At 40.0% G+C, this 19,502-nt stretch overlaps 1 protein-coding gene across 3 annotated transcripts in view; it reads right to left on the bottom strand.

Annotated features, from left to right (window-relative positions):
- Window positions 1-10,494: 10,494 nt before the first annotated feature.
- The window catches only part of SF3B1 (splicing factor 3b subunit 1), a 49,917-nt gene continuing 40,909 nt past the window's right edge, over window positions 10,495-19,502 (bottom strand). Inside the window, exons 20-25 of one of the 3 annotated variants that reach the window (XM_033230762.1) lie at window positions 19,317-19,428; window positions 17,726-17,846; window positions 17,252-17,383; window positions 14,724-14,996; window positions 11,624-11,840; window positions 10,495-11,124 (exon numbers count right to left, since the gene is read on the bottom strand). In XM_033230762.1, the coding sequence (XP_033086653.1) occupies window positions 10,966-11,124; window positions 11,624-11,840; window positions 14,724-14,996; window positions 17,252-17,383; window positions 17,726-17,846; window positions 19,317-19,428 (1,014 nt within the window). In that variant the 3' untranslated portion in view covers window positions 10,495-10,965. Of the gene's footprint in view, window positions 11,125-11,623; window positions 11,841-14,723; window positions 14,997-17,251; window positions 17,384-17,725; window positions 17,847-18,208; window positions 18,304-19,316; window positions 19,429-19,502 lie in introns of those variants that run through there. The other 2 variants (XM_033230763.1, XM_033230764.1) reach the window with 2 other exon arrangements.

Below are 19,502 nucleotides of genomic sequence, written 5' to 3'. Positions count from 1 at the left end.
CTATTTCCTTTGCCCAGCTGCCCACCGTCTGGGAAGTGAGGAGCGCCTCTGCCCGGCTGCTGTGCAACGCTCCAAGTGTGAAGAGACAGGCTTGTGTGTGATATTTCTGCCCTCCCCAAGTTTGCATTTTCAACATTAAAGTTTACTTTTTAATTGAAAGTTTTAAATTGGAGAATTAAAAAAAAAACTATTTCCCCTCAGTCCTGAACTTGTTTCACCTCATGAAACCAGTTAACTAAGTGACAAAAGAAAGTTTTGTCTTTATCAGAGTACACACACATGCCAAGGCATTAATTATTTACAATTTCCCGTTATTTATCTCATTTCCATTTAGTGCCTCATCTTTCAATGAGCCATATGTTTTCCCTTTGAACAGGGTTTTGGCAAAATTTTTCCATTTTTTTATGTCGCTGTAATTCATTCTCTATCAAACATTAAATATTCATTTATTTCTATACTCTGTAATAAGGTTTTCCATCCTTCTGGTCTCCTGGTGACTTTGACTTTATCAGTCCTATTGAATTTTGGTAAGAAAATGATACCCCTTAAAAAAATCATATACTTCTCATTAGTTCAGAACAATAGGGTTGAAAACTAATTTTGATAGTTAAAATAGCTGAAAATAGCTGGGCACAGTGGCTCAGACTTGTAATCCCAGCACTTTGGGAGGCTGAGGCGGGCAGATCACGAGGTCAGGAGATCGAGACCATCCTGGCTAACACGGTGAAACCCCATCTCTACTAAAAATACAAAAAAAAAAATTAGCCAGGCGTAGTGGCAGGCACCTGTAGTCCCAGCCACTTGGGAGGCTTAGGCAGGAGAATGGCGTGAACCTGGGAGGCGGAGCTTGCAGTGACCAGAGATTGCACCACTGCACTCCAGCCTGGGCAACAGAGCGAGATTCTGTCTCAAAAAAAAAAAAAAAAAAAAAAGCTGAAAATAACACTGAATACGTGCATCAGTGGCAAGAGCATTGGCTTGGAGTCAGACCAGCCATGCTTGAAATAACTGCACCATCAATTAACCTCTCTTAGCCTTAATTTTCTCATTTGTGCAGTTGGCATAAGAAGTGTCTACTTCTTAAAGGTGCTGTGAGAAATAAGTGAGCAAATGAATGCTAATGCATTTGGAAATTATAAAGCACTAATCAGATGTAAAGCATGTTCTTAAGTTACTTATTGAATGAATGTAGGTTTTATAATTTTTCCTTTGAACACAAAGGTTCTAATCATGATGACATTCTTTTTTAGACATTGTCTATTTGCACACATCTCACCAAAATCAGGAATGATTTTCTTCTCTTTGCTAGGCCCCAGTTAATTGATTCTTGTTAAAACTAACAAGATAAGCTGGGTGTGGTGGCTCATGCCTGTAATCTCAAGACTTTGGGAGGTCAAGGCAGGCGGATCCCTTAAGCCCAGGAGCTTGAGACCAACCTGGGCAACATGGCGAAACCCAGTCTCTATTAAAAATACAAAAATTAGCTGGGTGCAGTGGCATGCACCTGTAGTCCCAGCTACTTGGGAGGTTGAGGTGGGAGGATCACTTGAGCTTGGGAGGTGAAGGGTGCAGTGATCCATGATCATACCACTGGACTCCAGTTTGGGCGATAGAGTGAGACCCTATCTCAAAACAAAAACAAAAACAAAAAGCTAGCAAGACAAAAATTTTAGGCTGGGCATGGTGGCTCACACCTGTAATCCCAGCACTTTGGGAGGCCAAGGTGGAAGGACAACTTGAGCCCAGGAGTTGAGACCAGCCTGGGCAAGATAGGGAGACCACCATCTCTACAAATAATAATTTGAAAAATACCCAGGCATGGTACACGCCTGTAGTCCCAGCTACTTGGGAGGCTGAGGTGCAAGGATCACTTGAGTCTGGGAGGCTGAGGCTGCAGAGAGCTGTGATCATGCCACTGCACTTTAGCCTGGGCAAAAGAGTGAGATCCTGTCTCAAAAAATGAAATAAATAAATAAGTAAATTTCAGCACACAAGAAAACAGCACTGCATTCAAAAAAGATTTTCCTTCTTATTCTTTTATTTTTTCTCCAAGACAATATTAAGTAATAGCTGTCATGCATCCCTTTTCAGAGCAATTGCCTGTTTGTTTCCCTGCCTTGTCACGTGTATACATGATCTATTGGGGTGGTTGGGCAGAGTGCTGCAGCTCCAAGCTCCAGAAACAACACGAACAGCTCACCCGTCCCAACTCCTCATATGGAAAATGTCCATCCCCACTCTGTCTGCAAATCCAATTAGCCAGGGTCATTTGGAAGATTTTCTATAAATCATTTTCCCCTGGAAAATACGGAATATCCTAGATCCCTTTGTGTTATAAAAAAGCTATTTTTCTGACTAACACCCTCTAGACCTCTAAAGTAAACTTTTAAGGAAAGAAGCAAACAAGCAAGTAATCCGAAGAACACAAAACTAGTTTGATACTGTTGCCTTCCACAATTGTCCCAGCTCTTGGGCAGTGGTTGTCTAGCTTGGAGGCAGCGATCAGCAGGGGCCACAGTATCACAGTTAAGGAGGTGGAAGAAAGCACCTGGGTGGGTACCATTACGTAGTCTGAGCGTCTTTGAACTAATTCAGTTCTGAGAACATTTGCTGGATAAGTTATTTATATATCTATGATCTGGATCAAGGAAATGAACTAGAGATATTGATCTTCATGCAAGCATGGTTCAATTCATGCCATTTCCCTACTTTAAAATCTTCAATAAATACTTGTGGAATAAGTGAATATTGAATAGTCAGTAGTTACCCATTGCCTGTAAGATAAAGTTTAAGAATGGCCTTTAGAGAGTGATGATACCGTCTGGATCTGTGTCCCCACCCAAATCTCATGTAGAACTGTAATTCCCAGTGTTAAAGGTAAAGCCTGGTGAGAGGTGATTGGATCACAGGGGTGAATTTCTCCCAATAGTTTAGCCCCATCATCTTCTTGGTGCTGTTCTCGTGATAGTGAGTGAGTTCCTGCCAGATCTGGTCGTTTAAAAGTGTGTGGCACCTCCCTTCTCTCTCGCTCTTGCTCCTGCTCTGGCCGTGTGACTGTGCCTGCTCCCGCTTTGCCTTCTGCCATGATTATGTTTCCTGAGGCCTCCCTAGAACCCAAACAGATGCTAGCACCATGCTTCCTGCACAGCCTGCAAAACCATGGGCCAATTAAACCTCTTTTCTTTTTAAATTACCTAGTCTCAAGTATTTCTTTATAGCAATGCAAGAACAGACTAATACAGAGGCATTCCATAATCTGAATCCAAAATACCTCTCATGCATTCATTTGTTCGATAAATACATACTGGGTGCCTAGGAAAGGAAGTACTGTACTTGGCGCTGTAGATTCAGATTTGAACAGACACAGCAGATACTGGCCCTGACTTCTTGGGGCTACATCTGATCTTCCGCTATTTCTCACCATTTGGGCTGTCCCCGCACTCTATTTTCTTAGACGCAATCCATCCCAGTTTCACTGTTTTGCCAAGGCTCTTCATTGTTCCTTTCAACACCATATATGCAATTCTAACTTTTCCCTAAAAGGTATACCCTCCTCCTGAAGCTCCCACCTAATCTCCTTTCCCTCCTCCTCCCATGTGAGGGAAGGTCCCAGGTGAAGGAAGTTTTCCCAGCACCTTACAGGGAAGGACCTTTTCAACTATGTTTATAGTATTAATAGTTAGCAAATGCCTTGTAGATAGCTGACACTTAGTAAATATTTGCCAAATAAATGAATGAAGTCCTCGTGATTTAAATTGTAGATACTGTGTTTACGCCCCTGAGAAACATTTCTCAAACCTCCTTAAAGTTATCATCTCATGAACTCAAAAGCCAAGTAGATCATTTGTTCATGATTACTCAGTGCAATTAAAATATATGGCTGGGCACAGTGGCTCACACCTGTAATCCTAGCACTTTGGGAAACTGAAGCAAGAGGATCACTTAAGCCTAGGAGTTCAAGACCAGCCTGGGCAACATAGCAAAACCCCAGCTCTATAAATAAATAAGCCAGGCACAGTGGCTCATGCCTGTAATCCCAGCACTTTGGGAGGCCGAGGCGGGCAGACCACTTGAGCTCAGGAGTTCAAGAGCAGCCTGGGAAACATGGCAAAACCCTGCCTCTACAAAAAATACGAAACTTAGCCTGGTATGGTGGCATGCGCCTGTGGTCCCAGCTACTTAAGAGGCTGAGGTGGGAGGATTGCTTGAACCTAGGAAGCAGAGATTACAGTGAGCTGAGAATATGCCATTGCGCTCCAGCCTGGGAGACAGAGCAAGACACTGTCTCAAATAAATTAATTAAAGAAAAAAATGTAAAAACCCCCATTAGAAAATGAAAATATATTGGACTATAGATCTCATTTGTTTACCATTCGGGGTAGAATCATGTCACTATTCCCAGAGAAATAAAACTTAATGGATGTGCTTCTCAGGTGCTTCTAACCACTGAATGACACTAGTTCCATCTAAAATGATTTGAAGATTTAAAGAGCAAATTTTTATATATATATATATATATATATATATAATTTTTTTTTTTTAGACGGAGTCTTGCTCTGTCACCCAGGCTGGAGTGCAGTGGCGTGATCTTGGCTCACTGCAACCTCTGCCTCCTGAGTTCAAGCGATTCTCCTGCCTCAGTCTCCCAATTAGTTGGGACTAAGGCATGTGCTACCATGCCCGGCTAATTTTTTTGCCTTTTTAGTAGAGACAGAGTTTCACCATGTTAAGTCAGTCTGGTCTCGAACTCCTGACCTCAAATGATCCACCCACCTTGGCCTCCCAAAGTGCTGGGAATACAGGTGTGAGCCACCATGCCCGGCCCAAATCTATGCTTTTAAGTCTTCAGCTAAACTCACACCAGTCCCCTAATTCTCTTTCCTTCTGCTGCACCTGCAGATCAATCCAACCAAATACCTTCTCTAGCCAGCTGGACTGTTGAGCAGTACTAAAGAATACCCTGCAATCTCTTGGGATTCCCAGACAATCCAAACGTCCCTGATGAGTGCCTTTTATTTCCTTAAGAGTTATTTCCAAAGTGCTTGCTCCTCAAGCCACCTGCCAATCTCCATCCCTTCTAATGTCAGCAATAACAGAGGTCTTTTCCCTCATGATAACAGGCCAGGAGCGATGGCTCACACTTGCAAATCCCAGCACTTTGGGAGGTCAAGGTAGGAGGATTTGCTTGAACCTAGGAGTCTAAGACAAGCCTGGACAATATAGTGAGACCCCATATCTAAAATAATAACAACAAAATAACTATGTCAACAGCAGCAGCCATTACATTTATTAAGTGCTGTGCTTTGGCATTTTGCTTTATATACATTATCTTAGCTAATCTTTACAAGGACCACCACTTACTTAGGTAGGTACCATTATTATCCCCATTCTACAAATTAGAAAGCTGAAGCATAGGTTAAAAAACTTGCCCAAGGTCACATAACCAGCTAGTGGCATGTCCAGGTTACAAATCCAGGACTGACTGCAGAGCCAACTGTTAAACCTATACTGTGTTGACTTCCTGTTCCACTCTTCTGTCAGGGCACAGAGCCAGGATTCCCAAAGGCTACCTGGCTCCCCCAGGTGACCTCATACCAGTGTCAAGACAGTGAGCTCTCCTCTTCCAGTCCAAGACTCTCCAACAACCAATGTCAGTCAACTAGTAAGCAGCAGAAGCAATATGGAGATATACCTACGAGGTTTAACTACATTATGCTGACCTGCTTTATTGGAAAAAGCAATGGATTTTATCAAAATTAAAAAGGCTCCCTGCACCGTCTCTTTTAATTTCACCCAGGTTCCAGCAAAGTACCTTCCTGGAAGTGTTTTGATCACCTCTTGGCTATCTGTGTCTAAGGCCCACTTGCTTCCACACCCAAATAGGCACTTCCATCCCTTTTTTACTGTGTTATTGCCACATTGAGAATGGAGTGGTGTCCTAGTCTAGTGCTTCTCAATTTTAATGTACATGAACCACCTGGGTATCTTATAAAAATGCAGTTTTTTTGGTTTGTTTTTGTTTTTTGAGACGGAGTTTCGCTCATTACACAGGCTGGAGCGTAATGGTGTGATCTCGGCTCACCACAACCTCCACCTCCCGGGTTCAAGCAATTCTGCAGCCTCAGCCTCCCAAGTAGCTGGGACTACAGGCATGCACCACCATGCCTGGCAAATTTTGTATTTTTAGTAGCGATGGGGTTTCTCCATATTGGTCAGGCAGGTCTTGAACTCCTGACCTCAGGTGATCTGCTCGCCTCACCCTCTCAAAGTGCTGGAATTACAGACGAAGCCACCAAGCCCAGCCCCAAAATGCAGCTTCTTATTCAGGTTCCGGATGGAGCCTACTAGCATGTGTTTCTCAGATCCCCATGTGACATTGATACCAATCTCCAGGCCACACTTGAGTAACAATGACCTAGATATGTGGCATGTGAACAGTTCTTCCTTGGTGATCATCTTGTTGCTAAGTGATTTTCTTCCCAAATGTATAAATTATATTCTGCTTCTGTGACCAAAACTATGCAAAGCATCAGTTTATACATTACACATTATACATACTATAGACACCAGAGTGTCTGAGTGTTAAACTTTACCAGTTTCTTTTTGCATGAATTTTTTACACAAGTCTCATTTTCCTCACTGTGTCCACTTGTTTCTAAAGCACCAAGAAAACTGTTTTGAAATTCTGACATGCCATAGATGAACTTTCATGCCTATAGCCCACGATATCTTTTTCCTTATGGACTCAGGAAAGATGCTGCTCCTCCTCTTCAGGAAAATCCTTCCATCTGTGCCTGATTTCCACCCTTCTCTACCTCATTACTCATTCAAGCAATCGCCCACTTTGTTTAGCTCATTAGCCTCCTCCTCTGTTTTTTATCTAGTCAAAACTTCTCTTCAGCAATACTGCTTGAAAATTGTCTCAGGAAATTCACTATTTAAAATAAACATATAAAAGCAAAATAGCAAAAATTTTAATTGTTGAATTTAAGTGGAAAATATACGGTTGCTCACTGTAATAGTCTTTCAACTTTTTTTGGGCAGAGTTATAGAACAATTTCTTCTATTTAAAAGTTTTTTCCTAGCACAAACCTATTTAGATTAAATCCCCTCACCAGCCACTCAGCTAACATGTTAAAATTTCCCTCCAGAACTTCATTAATCAGCCAGGCTATAAAAAAGTAACTGTCCAACATAAGGCCCAAGCATGTGCTTTTATGAAAAATCTTTCTAGAATTCACAAATGTTAAAACTTATTATAACAGGAACACTAGAGATGTCACTGACTACACTCACTACTCTGATTTACTTATTCCCTCCTGCCTACAACTGACTGCCTTGCAAACCTACATTCTCTATCAAGTCTCATTAAATTCCCTCCATGGCTTCCTATCCAAATTTTTTATTTTTTTTTTTTATTTTTTTTATTTTTTTTTTATTTTTTTTATTTTTATTTTTATTTTTTTGAGGCGGAGTCTCGCTCTGTAGCCCGGACTGGAGTGCAGTGGCCGGATCTCAGCTCACTGCAAGCTCCGCCTCCTGGGTTTACGCCATTCTCCTGCCTCAGCCTCCCGAGTAGCTGGGACTACAGGCGCCCGCCACCTCGCCCAGCTAGTTTTTGTATTTTTAGTAGAGACGGGGTTTCACCGTGTTAGCCAGGATGGTCTCGATCTCCTGACCTCGTGATCCGCCCGTCTCGGCCTCCCAAAGTGCTGGGATTACAGGCTTGAGCCACCGCGCCCGGCCCCAAATTTTTTAAAAGGTGAGGAAGGGGTTTCTGTACCCTGCCTGCCCTCCTCTTCCAGCCATACCATATAACCCACCTATCGCCAGCTCACAGGTGAGAATAAAACGCTTGAAGACCAGCATCCCAAGTGGAGCACCAAGCCACCTCCAGCACTCCTGCCCACCCGGCTCCCACCTGTCACAAGATGCTCTGAGGACCAGTGTGGGGTCATCTTACACATTTTCACTGCTTACTTTCCCCAAGACTTATGCGGAGCTTTAGCCCAAGGTAGGCATTTAAGTATTTGCTAAGTTGTATTTCTAGTTACTTCCTAGATAACTGCTGCCTAAAATCAAATGTTTTACATATCATGCTTTAATTTTATTAAACATGTAAGTTCTGCTTAAACAATGGTCTAAGGCTAGCTCAGTGGTTCTCACCCTAGGAAGACTTTGCCCTCCAAGGGACATGAGACAGTCTGGAGGCATTTTTGGTTTAACACTGAGATGAGGGTGTGCTGCTAGCATCTCATAGGTAGAGGTCAGGAACACTGCTCAACATTCTGCAAGGCACAGGACAGCACCCCCACAATAATGACTTACTGATTCAAGATGTCAATAATGCCAAGGTTGAGAAACCCCTGGGTAGCTGTAGCGTTTTCTTTTAACCTTAGGGGATTTGAAAGCCACTGGAAACCAAAGAGCCAAACTGAACCTATGTGGCTGCAACTTTTTTAGTTTCTTATTAAGAAAAAGTTCTCTGGTTTTTCAACATTAAGTTCCCTTATTTTGAAAACAACCGAAAGAGCTCAATATTGCAAAAATGGCACAACCACAACAGAGTGCAGTGTGATAACAATACAGAGTCAACTAAGATTAAAAATTGGTCTACTAAGACTTTAGATATAATATGTTTTATTCATCTAGTGGTACTTGGTGCTCACAGGGCACCGTACAACAAGTTTTAAAAATACAATATCAAAAAAAACCAAACAGCCAGAGATCAATTCCATTAGAGGGTGATGGCCCACAGAAAAACCAACAAAGGTCCACAGAAAAACCCACCCTGTGTCCTTAAGAACATTTCCTTCTTAGTTTGGCTTTAAGAAACACCAAAAGAAAATATGAAAGAAAAGGTCTTTTAGAAGATAGGTAAAACTTCACATAGCGTCTTCCATGTATCACAAAATGCTTTCCTTATTTAATAATAAGCACATAAAATAATCCAAGTATCTGTGAGCCTCTATTTGGTCTCAATTTTTTAGGTCATAGCTTTCACTACTTCCCTCCTGTCCTCAAATTATTTGCATCAGTAAAAAAGTTACTTAAGATGTTAACAGTCTCCTTTGCTCCACACTGCCACTACAAAGCCTATTTTCCATAAAAAGCCAGAGGCCAAGCAAACGTAAGCTACTAAGTACTTGAACTGAAAATATAATGAAAATTTCCAAAGTGATACATCATCAAATTTTGGCTTTGTAATCTATTTGTATTCAATTCTCTGTCATTACTGAAGGTCATTTGACATCAACCATAGAGAGCAGTTAAAGTTGCATAGAAGTACTGCTGAAAACTTGTAACAGAAAGATGAGTTTGGAGTGTTTAATTTTACTACATAGTGACATATTTTCAGAAAGTTGTCATACAAGGAATGATGAGGAATTACAAATCCAAGTTGGAAACCGTTAATGCTCACTATCGATTTGTTGAAAGTCAATTACAAGCTGTTTTATTTTTATTTTTTTTTTGAGACAGAGTCTTGCTCTGTCGCCCAGGCTGGGGGCAGTGGCACCTTCTCGGCTCACTGCAAGCTCCGCCTCCCGGGTTCACGCCATTCTCCTGCCTCAGCCTCCCAAGTAGCTGGGACTACAGGCACCCACCACCACGGCCAGCTAATTTTTTGTACTTTTAGTAGAGAAGGGGTTTCACTGTTAGCCAGGATGGTCTTGATCTCCTGACCTCATGGCCCGCCTTGGCTTCCCAAAGTGCTGGGATTACAGGCGTGAGCCACCGCGCCCGGCCACAAGCTGTTTCTTAACTAAGCTTCCAAAGCAGGAACTATTCAAGTGTTAACAGGCAGTTTTACTTACAGTAGTAGTTATATGCTAATGCTGCTTGCAGAATTTATTTTCTCTTTAGTGTTCACAGAAGTACTACCACATGGAGACAAAACAAAATAGTAAAAATAGTATAGGTAGTAAAAAGGCCAACACCAAGAAATTTGGGGCCATAACATTATAAAAGGTTGAAAATATACTTTACATATTTGCTAAAAAAATTAAGTCTAGTACTGCCTTAATGCTTGGTTCCTCTATCATTAAATGGCATTTCATTCAGTTTATGCTGAACTCTTAGATCAACTTATTACTGAATACAAAGCTAAGCAAACCTAGACATTTTAGCTGCTGCCACTGTATATTATCACAGTACATAAGGAATCCATTCTATCAGCATTACTTAGGTATCCTCACTCTTAACAGGCAGAAAGCAGTTTTGAAGTAAAGTTAAATTCCTCACTTGCTAACACAGCATACCTGTCAAGTGTTGGACAAGACTTAAACCACTTCCTTTAAACATGTTCATAAAGCATTTTGAGAAATCAAGAGATGAAAGGCGCTATGTAAGTACAAAATATTCAAGACAGTTTAGCAAAAGTGCTACTTTTCTACGATGATGGAATGGTTGTGCTAGTTTGAGGGGAACACCTCCTGAGGCTACTGTTCTTGCTGTCATTATTAACAGAACAATGGAATTTTGACAAAGATGCCATCACTTCATATAGTTTTTATTCGGCTAACTACTTTCTATTAACCAGGTGACAGAAAATGAAATTAAGCCACTTATTCCACATAAACCAATACTTTATCAAAGTTCCGCATTTTACAAGTCATGTTCAAAAAACACACACAAATTAGCATTTTGTACACAAATGTTTATTTCTCAATTAAACATTCCCTTTAAACACAAGGAATGAGTTCTAAATCTTCATAAAGATGAATTAAAAATGAAATCCCTCCAGTATAGTGTATGTAATCACTGTGTTCTTGGTCACTACTGGCATTTACTGCTTAACATCAAAAACAAAGACAGGTTATTTAAAAATCATGCTACTGGATTTCTAGCTCTTCCTCTATGACCAGTTCTACACTGATCTGCAATGTTTAAAAGTTTACATCACCAAATCAAAGCAAGTTTAAGGTGTGAAGTAGCTGTGCATTAAACACAAAATAAACAATAAAATTATAAGATATAGTCAAGTTCATAACGAATATAGGTGTTCTTATCATCGTTGTAGATTCTTGGGTAATGTGCTATGAGAGCATCCTGGGAACCAATGTAGATGGAGTTGTAAATTTTCCAATATACATCTCTGACTTTCCGGGCTGGGTGAAACAGACCCTAAAATAATAGTGAATAGTTACATTATTTCAATTTTCAAGAACACACATAACCTTAACAAAATTAACAAATCATAAAGATATGATTCAAAATTATTTCCCTTGGGGAGTGAGGTGGGGGCTAGTAATTATACAAAGCTAAAATGGAAGAGACAAAACTCACTCCCCCCTCACCACACAACTGTTCTACCATATGGCACAATATACCCTATTGATAATCAGGAAAAGTAACTTAATTCAACACACTACTTTTCTTGCTAAGTAATCTTTTAAAAATCTTTTACAGGGAGTGGGGGGAAAGGGGAGGGAGAGCATTAGGACAAATACCTAATGCATGCGGGACTTAAAACCTAGATGATGGGTTGATACGTGCAGCAAACCACCATGCCACATGTATACCTATGTAACAAACCTGCACATTCAGCACATGTATCCCAGAACTTAAAGTATTTAAAAAAAAAAAAAATTCACCGATTAAAAAAAAAAAAACTTTAACTTACCTGTAAACAATACTGCAACATTCTACATGGTCCAATAGCAACTCTGAGACCCTCTAGGGCTCCCATAACTGCCTGAATTACATGAGGAGATGTCTCAAACACATTGGGCCATACATAGTTCAACAAGTGATTCAGTGAATCTTCACAACCAAATCCATAAACCCCAAGTGACATGTGCTGTACCACTGCACTAGCCGTCTGTCTGTGTACAAGATCTCTATAAGGGAAGGGAAAAAAGTCCTTTAAGATACAGTCTTATAAGAAAGGGGGAAAAATCCTTCAAGATATGGTCTTAGTTTTACAGGAAATATTCACCTGCCCATTGGAAACGAAATTACTAATTCAGTGCACTAAATAGATGTGAAATCATCCTAACATTTTGTGTGTCTAATATATCCTTTAGAATAACTAATGCTTCCACTTGAGAACTTTTGCTTTAATGACTCAAGCTTCGCTATCGCTCAACAATTAAGCCATATTTTCTAATTAACTTTTTTTTTTTGAGACAGAGTCTCACTCTGTCGCCCAGGCTGGAGTGCAGTGGTGTGATCTTGGCTCACTGCAACCTCTGCCTCCCAGGTTCAAGCAATTCTCCTGCCTCAGCCTCCTGAGTAGCTGGAATTACAGGTGTGTGCCGCCACACCCAGCTAATTTTTGAATTTTTAGTAGAGATGGGGTTTCACCATGTTGGCCAGGATGGTCTTGATCTCTTGACCTTGTGATCTGCCTGCCTCAGCCTCCCAAAGCACTGGGATTACAGGGGTGAGCCACCGCGCCTGGACTTCTAATTAACTTTTAAAAGGAATATGAGCAGGAGAGCTCTGTGAAGTCTTGGCTTTATTATGCTATTAAAGAGGAGGTATGTAATTCTAATGTATGAATAATAAACAGTAATATCTTATTTTAAACTTTTTTCTCTTTTTAAAAAGTATTTTTCAGGCTGGGCATGGTGGCTCATGCCTATAATCCCAGCACTTTGGGAGGCCGAGGCAGGTGAATCACCTGAGGTCAGGAGTTCTAGACCAGCCTGGCCAACGTGGCGAAACCCCGTCTCTACTAAACATACGAAAATTAGTCAGGCGTTCTGGGAAATGCCTGTAATCCCAGCTACTCGGGAGGCTGAGGCAGGAGAATCACCTGAACCTGGGGGGTAGAGGTTGCCGTGAGCCGAGATCATGCTGCTGCACTCCAGCCTAGGCAACAAGAGCGAAACTCTGTCTCAAAAAAAAAAGAAAAAAGAAAAATTATTTTAAAAAATTTTTATTTTGTTAGAGATAGGGAGGGCCTCGCTATGTTGCCCAAGCTGATCTTGAGCTCCTGGGGTCGAGTGATCCTCCCACCTTGGCCTCCCAAATCATTTTAAACTCTTGATTATAAACTTAAATCTTTACTAGTACTTCAGATACTGGTATATAATAGGTAACTAAATTAAAATTAAATTCCCTTCTCACGTAAAGTTTAAGTTTCAATAACTCAATCTGGGGAGAGGAAGAAAAGATCAACAATTTTTTCAAACCTACAGAAGTAACTATCATCTCCTATGTTAACTGAGTATATGTTCATGAAAAATCAATCGGTTATTCATTCCACAATTATTCAACCAAGTATGAGCTCATTGGCTAACACACTGGGATTTGCAACGGGTATGAAAATGAGTTTCCAGACCAGGGACGGTGGCTCACGCCTGTAATCCCAGAACTTTGGGAGGCCAAGGCCAGTGGATCACAAGGTCAGGAGATAGAGACCATCCTGGCTAACATGGTGAAACCCTATCTCTGCCAAAAATACAAAAAATTAGCTGGGCATGGTGGCACATGCCTGTAGTCCCAGCTACTTGGGAGCTGAGGCAGGAGAATCACTTGAACCTGGGAGGCAGAAGCTGCAGTGAGTCGAGATCATGCCACTGTACTCCAGCCTGGGTGACAAAGCGAAAAGTCCGTCTAAAAAACAAAATGAGTGTCCACGCTTTGCTCCAAAGATAGTAACACAGACCATATCAAAAGAGAAAAATACTTGTATTTACTAATATTCTTGTTTTTCTTATTTATTTTAATAATGTCACTCAGCATAAGAATGAAGGAATGAAGCAGTATTCCTCATTAATACAAATTCCAGCTGAAGTATTCTTTTCATTTAGTAATTTTCAATGGAATTACTCCCTCCACTTCTTAGTACACAGAACAAAGTTTTTAACTGCAGGTGACATACATTAATGACTGCACTATGGTCCTCACGCACTTCTCACTGAGGAATATGGAGCAAGGGTGATTTACCCTCATATTTTTTAGCCCTGGGCAGCCAGGCTTTTACAGAGCACAATTCTTACTTTGCTTCCATGTCTTGCATATACACTTTCTGGTAACTTGTCAAGTCCAGTTAAGTCTCCCTTTCAGAAGGTTATTAATGAATAACTTTAATCTGTACACAAAAGTATGTGAATGGGCTCTGATTTGAGTAACTTCTCTCTCCTGAAAAATAAAGAGCCAGTGAAACAGTTCTTTCCCTTACTATGCCTGCACTTTCCTTTGCACTTTCTTCAGTTACTTTTGTGTTTATGGCTGTGCATCAGTCTAGATGGTAAAAGGTATTAGCAATCTGTCAAATAACTCAAACAGTACTGTACTGGTGGTCACCATCTGAAACACCAGGGACCTGCAATAGGAAGAGTGTAGCTCTGGCAGGCTATGTTCAGTAATTCAAAGGCTTAAGAGAAACCTGTCCTTTACCTGCAACAAAAAGCTAAAAAGATCAGGTCTCTGCCACACTGATTAGCTCCTGCTCATCATGTCCTCTAACTATATTTGACCAATTTTGAAAACAAAAGATTATCAGTCAACCCTTTTCAAAATGTATTTAGTTCAATAGATATGAAAAGAGATTTAAAGGGGGTGGGGGAACTTGAAAGAAAGTCTGGGGAATCACTACAGTGTGCACATTATTTTAAAATAATAAGTCATATTTACAATGTTCCAAGACTCCAGGCTAGCATTTTTTTCTTTAACTACATTACAGTAAAAAGTCATCTAATAACTATTTCAGGATGTTCTAAAATGAAGGAAGAGTTATAATTATTTTCTTGTAATCAGTTCAAGTCACTTACCTATCCATTAAAGCATCTTCAAGTAACGGTGTTACAGCATAAATGTAGTCTTTCCCCATTTCACCAATATATTCAAACAAGAAGGAAAGTGATTTTAACACTCCATTTTGAACATTCAGTTCAGGAACTCTGTATTCATTCATTAAGGCAGGGAGTACTGTGAAGGGTGAACATGTTTCCGCAACAATAGCTATTGCTACAGTGGTACAAACTCTGTTCTGCCTTTCTTGAACTTTGAGGTTGTTTAGTAGTGTAGCCAATACATCATGAGGGCTGGAAAAAAAAAATGGGTCAACAAGCTGTTACATTATAAGTCAAAAATTTATGGAAGAAAAAAATGCATAAAGATGAAAACTTTTAAATATTAATAATTACAGGGAACTCAGTAATTTTATAAAACGCAGTACTTCCAAGTCATTGGCATTGTTGTTTCTACATTAAAATTTCATATAAATTAAAAGGTCAGTTTAAAAAAGTTAACTCTGAGAAGATCAGAGGTCACAGCTGTACAAATTTTAAAAATTTTGGCCGGGGGCCGGGCGCGGTGGCTCACGCCTGTAATCCCAGCACTTTGGGAGGCCGAGGCGGGCGGATCACAAGGTCAGGAGATGGAGACCATGGTGAAACCCCGTCTCTACTAAAAATACAAAAAAATTAGCCAGGCGCGGTTGCGGGCGCCTGTAGTCCCAGCTACTCTGGAGGCTGAGGCAGGAGAATGGCGTGAACCCGGGAGGCGGAGCTTGCAGTGAGCCGAGATCGCGCCACTGCACTCCAGCCTGGGCGGCAGAGCGAGACTCCGCCTCAAAAAAAAAAAAAAAAAAAAATTTTTGGCCGGATGCAGTGGCTCACGCTTGCATCCCAGCACTCTGGGAGGCCGAGGCAGACGGATCACGAGGTCAGGAGTTCGAGACCAACCTGGCCAACATAGTGAAACCCCATCTCTACTAAAGATACAAAAATTAGCCGAGTGTGGTGGCACATGTCTGTAGTCCCAGCTACTTGGGAGGCTGAGGTGGCAGAACCACTTGAACTTGGGAGGCAGAGGTTGCAGTGAGCTGAGACCATGCCATTGTACTCCAGCCTGCGTGACAGAGTGACACTCTGTCTCAAAAAAAAAAAAAAAAGTTTAAGTTAACTCAAATTAATTTTCATATGTAATTTTCAGTTTTTAAACTTTCTGAAATATAAAGAAATTTAACTAAATGTTTAAAGTGAGTAATTCTCTGAGTTGTCAAAATGGGCACTAGAACTAGGTAGGAGTGATGAGGGGAATATCTGAATTGTGGTCTCCCATTATAAACCATATAAAATCTCTTTTCCTTTTATCTTCCCTCCCACACAATGTGCTGCATCTATTTGCCTCTTCTTTGACATAAACTTAGAGAGACACTGGGGCTAAAAGCTTGCACAACAGCTATTCACTACAAATTTCTTGACTCCATCACCACTGAAATAAATACTATGCTACCAAAATAGGAGAGAAATTAGTGTGTGTTAGGGGAGGGGGTGTGGTCTGGTTAATTCTACCTAATTAATCAGACATTCACATGTCATATTCCTTGAACACATTTTCTTAAGCCACATGGACATGTGGTGTCTCGTTTTCTATAATGACTGTTTTTTCCTATTTTAGTTGTGATGGAATGGAAGCAAACCACCATAGATTATCTCACAAAGCAGCTATAATTCAGTTAAATCCATGGAGTAATGTTAGAATAGCATTTTTGTTGTTTTTTTTTTTTTTAGAGACAGGGTCTCGCCCTGTTCCCCAGGTTGGAGTGCAGTGGCACAATCACAGCTCACTGTAACAAACTCCTGAGCTCAAACAATCCATAATACAACTTTTAAAACACATAAAGCATTAATATGAGACTTAAATGATGCTGTGAGACTAAAAATTTGCCTTAATAGTTTAAGCAATATCCTAAAAGACACATTTTGAATTTTTCTGAAAATGGTACTGTTTCCCTCCCTGAAAACACCTAAAGTATAATTAAAGTAAATCTTAAACCCTTCCATCTATTTCAATTCAATTAAGAATTTAAGACTACAGGCTGGGTGTGGTAGCTCACGCCTGTAATCTCAGCACTTCTGGAGGCCAAGATAGGTGGCTCACTTGAGGTCAGGAGTTCGAGAACAGCCTGGCCCACATGGTGAAACCTCATCTGTACTAAAAAATACAAAAATTACCTGGGCGTGATGGCGCATGCCTATAGTCCCAGCTACTGGGGAGGGTGAGGCAGGAGAATCGCCTGAACCCGGGAGGCAGCGATGGGTGCAGTGAGCTGAAATCAAATCACTGCATTCCAGCCTGGGTGACAGAGCGAGACTCTGTCTCAAAAAAAAAACAAAAAAAACAAATTGAATTTAAGAATACATTCCCAAAATCAGAAGGTCAGTGGTTAAATGATTCTCAACTGCATTATTCAGACCATGCCTCAAAAGAGATTTCTAAATGAACTATTTTTCAATACCACAATGAATTTATTATAAAGTAATTTTTTTTTTTTAATGGAAGTAACACTCACCCAATGGCCTTTGCAATATAACCAAATGTGTTGACTGTGGCTCTACGAATAGCCTTTTTGTGGGCTTTTAAGAGCTCTAAAAGCTCAAAGCAAATCCTCATCCACTCTCTTGCAGACACATATTCAGCTCCCCTAATTTAAAAAATACACATATTATTTGTGACAGTAGGAAAAGTTTTAAGGATAAATTTGCAAATTCAGTTCTAAAAACATGATTGTTAACTCATTTTAAGCATTAAATAAGAGTTATTACTCTTCAGAAAGGCTGAAGAGTTAGTCTTACAGGTTTAGTCTAAAATTACATGGCCACCCCATTACCATCCAAATTGAAATTTGACTGAAAATATTAATACTAGATAGCCTAATCATATACACTTATATTAGTGACATTAAGAAAATTTTGCTAACTGAATACAAAGTGGCCAAATTTGAAAACTGATACTGCTTATAAAAATGTGTGGGTAATCTGCTTACCTGTCAGCAATACGCCCAACAAGATCAATACAATTCTCTTGTACTTTTTCATGTCTGTTCTTTAAGATGGGGGTGAGTCTAGGCAGCAGATCTTTAATTGGTGGAGTCATCTTATGCATACCTATTTAATAGAAGTCAATAAACTATCAACATTTGAATTGCAACTTTTGTTCACTTTCCTTTTACTTAGCAACATCATATATGACTATGCATAAATATAAACTTACAGCTGCCTATGGAAAGAGAAAGCCCCGGATTCTGATCAGACTCAGAATCGTTTTTAACTTTTATTAACAATTTTTGATTACGTATAGAAATGAAAGAAATCAGTGAAGTGATTTAAAGAATGATGGATACTCAGTAACAAAAAAGTTTCGTTTGGTTCTGAAATGTATTTGTGCACTGACATTTAAATACGGGGACAGCTTATGTTCCGGCCGTACACAACAATATAAGCCAGAGGTAAACATGTAAATACAGCAAAAATTTCCAGAAAGGGCCCCCTTACCCTTTAACTGCAAAACAAACAGATCTCCAGTCTCCCTGCAATGCAGGGCATACTTGGATGGTATTTACACCTATGAAGAGAGAAAAAAGGAGGCAGCTGGCAGGGGCTCTTGCTCTAACTAGAATCACTTGCTCTGATTCTCTCTCCATTGCTCTTCCCATGCCTCTCTGACAAACAATATGGTTTAAAACTCCCTGCAAACCAGAGCCCTACAAGTGGCCATGTAAATAATTTTTGGCTAGTGGCTATCTTCAAGTGTAGCACTGGGCTGCATTGGAGATTATATGCAAATACAATAGTTTAAAAATGTATATTGCATAAATACCTCTTACAAAACAAGAAAAAACAGTGGCTCTCTCACAGTCAGATATTTTGACTTCTGCTAGGTTATCAGAGCCTCTAAACTCTGCAGGAGTTACATTTGGCAACAGTTATAATCAATTTAAAAAAAGATTAAATACAAGAAACCATTTGTTTTCTGACATACTGCCCTAACAGAATAAAAACTTTGCTCTCCATATCCAAGACCATTTGTAATATAGCTGTGTTTTGGGTTAGAAAACTGAATGGACAGTATTGAAAACTTGGGTATGTAAATAAAGACAATAATTTGATCAGTTCACTTTTCTGATTATATTCCTTGAAACTGATGGCAAGTAAAAAACCTGTCATAATCACTAATTCAAGGTTTAAATATACATACATAGTTCTAAAACTAAATTAAAACTTTAGGTTTCCCTTTTCCCCCTCGTAGCAGAACATGGCAGAGTATATTTCACCTGACACACTATTTCTACTAGGGTCCTGTATTCCAAGACTTCAAAGCTTTTTGAGCTGTGACTACTCCCACCTCTCCTGTAGGTCCTAAACTTGCCCTTTTTTTTCTCTTTAAAGTAAAATATAAATGAGTTTTGGGAAACAAAACTTTTGTGACATCCCCTGACTTAACTACAATCTTGAAGTGCTTTTAAAAAAGTAACAAAAACCTCCCAAATCCTAAATAAGACTTTACTTACAGAAAAAAGAAAAAGAAAAAGAAAATTAAAACAAGAAAAAGTCTTGTAACCACAGCAAATTCCATACCTATGACATTCACAATGGCCTTCAGTGCTCCGAGAATGCTGCCCAATACTTCAGGGTACTCCTCACCCAAATACTCATACAACACAACACCCAAGTGTCCCATCAATTTTTCCTATAATAAAACAAATAATGTTAAAATGTTACTATTTACATTAAACTATTTGGTGAATAAGTAATAATTTGAAA

This window comes from Trachypithecus francoisi, unplaced genomic scaffold, assembly GCF_009764315.1.
Source record: "Trachypithecus francoisi isolate TF-2019V2 unplaced genomic scaffold, Tfra_2.0 Lachesis_group13, whole genome shotgun sequence".
NCBI classification, from domain to species: domain Eukaryota; kingdom Metazoa; phylum Chordata; class Mammalia; order Primates; family Cercopithecidae; genus Trachypithecus; species Trachypithecus francoisi.
Note: the sequence above shows the minus strand (reverse complement) of the source record. Positions and strands in the feature narration are given on the sequence as shown.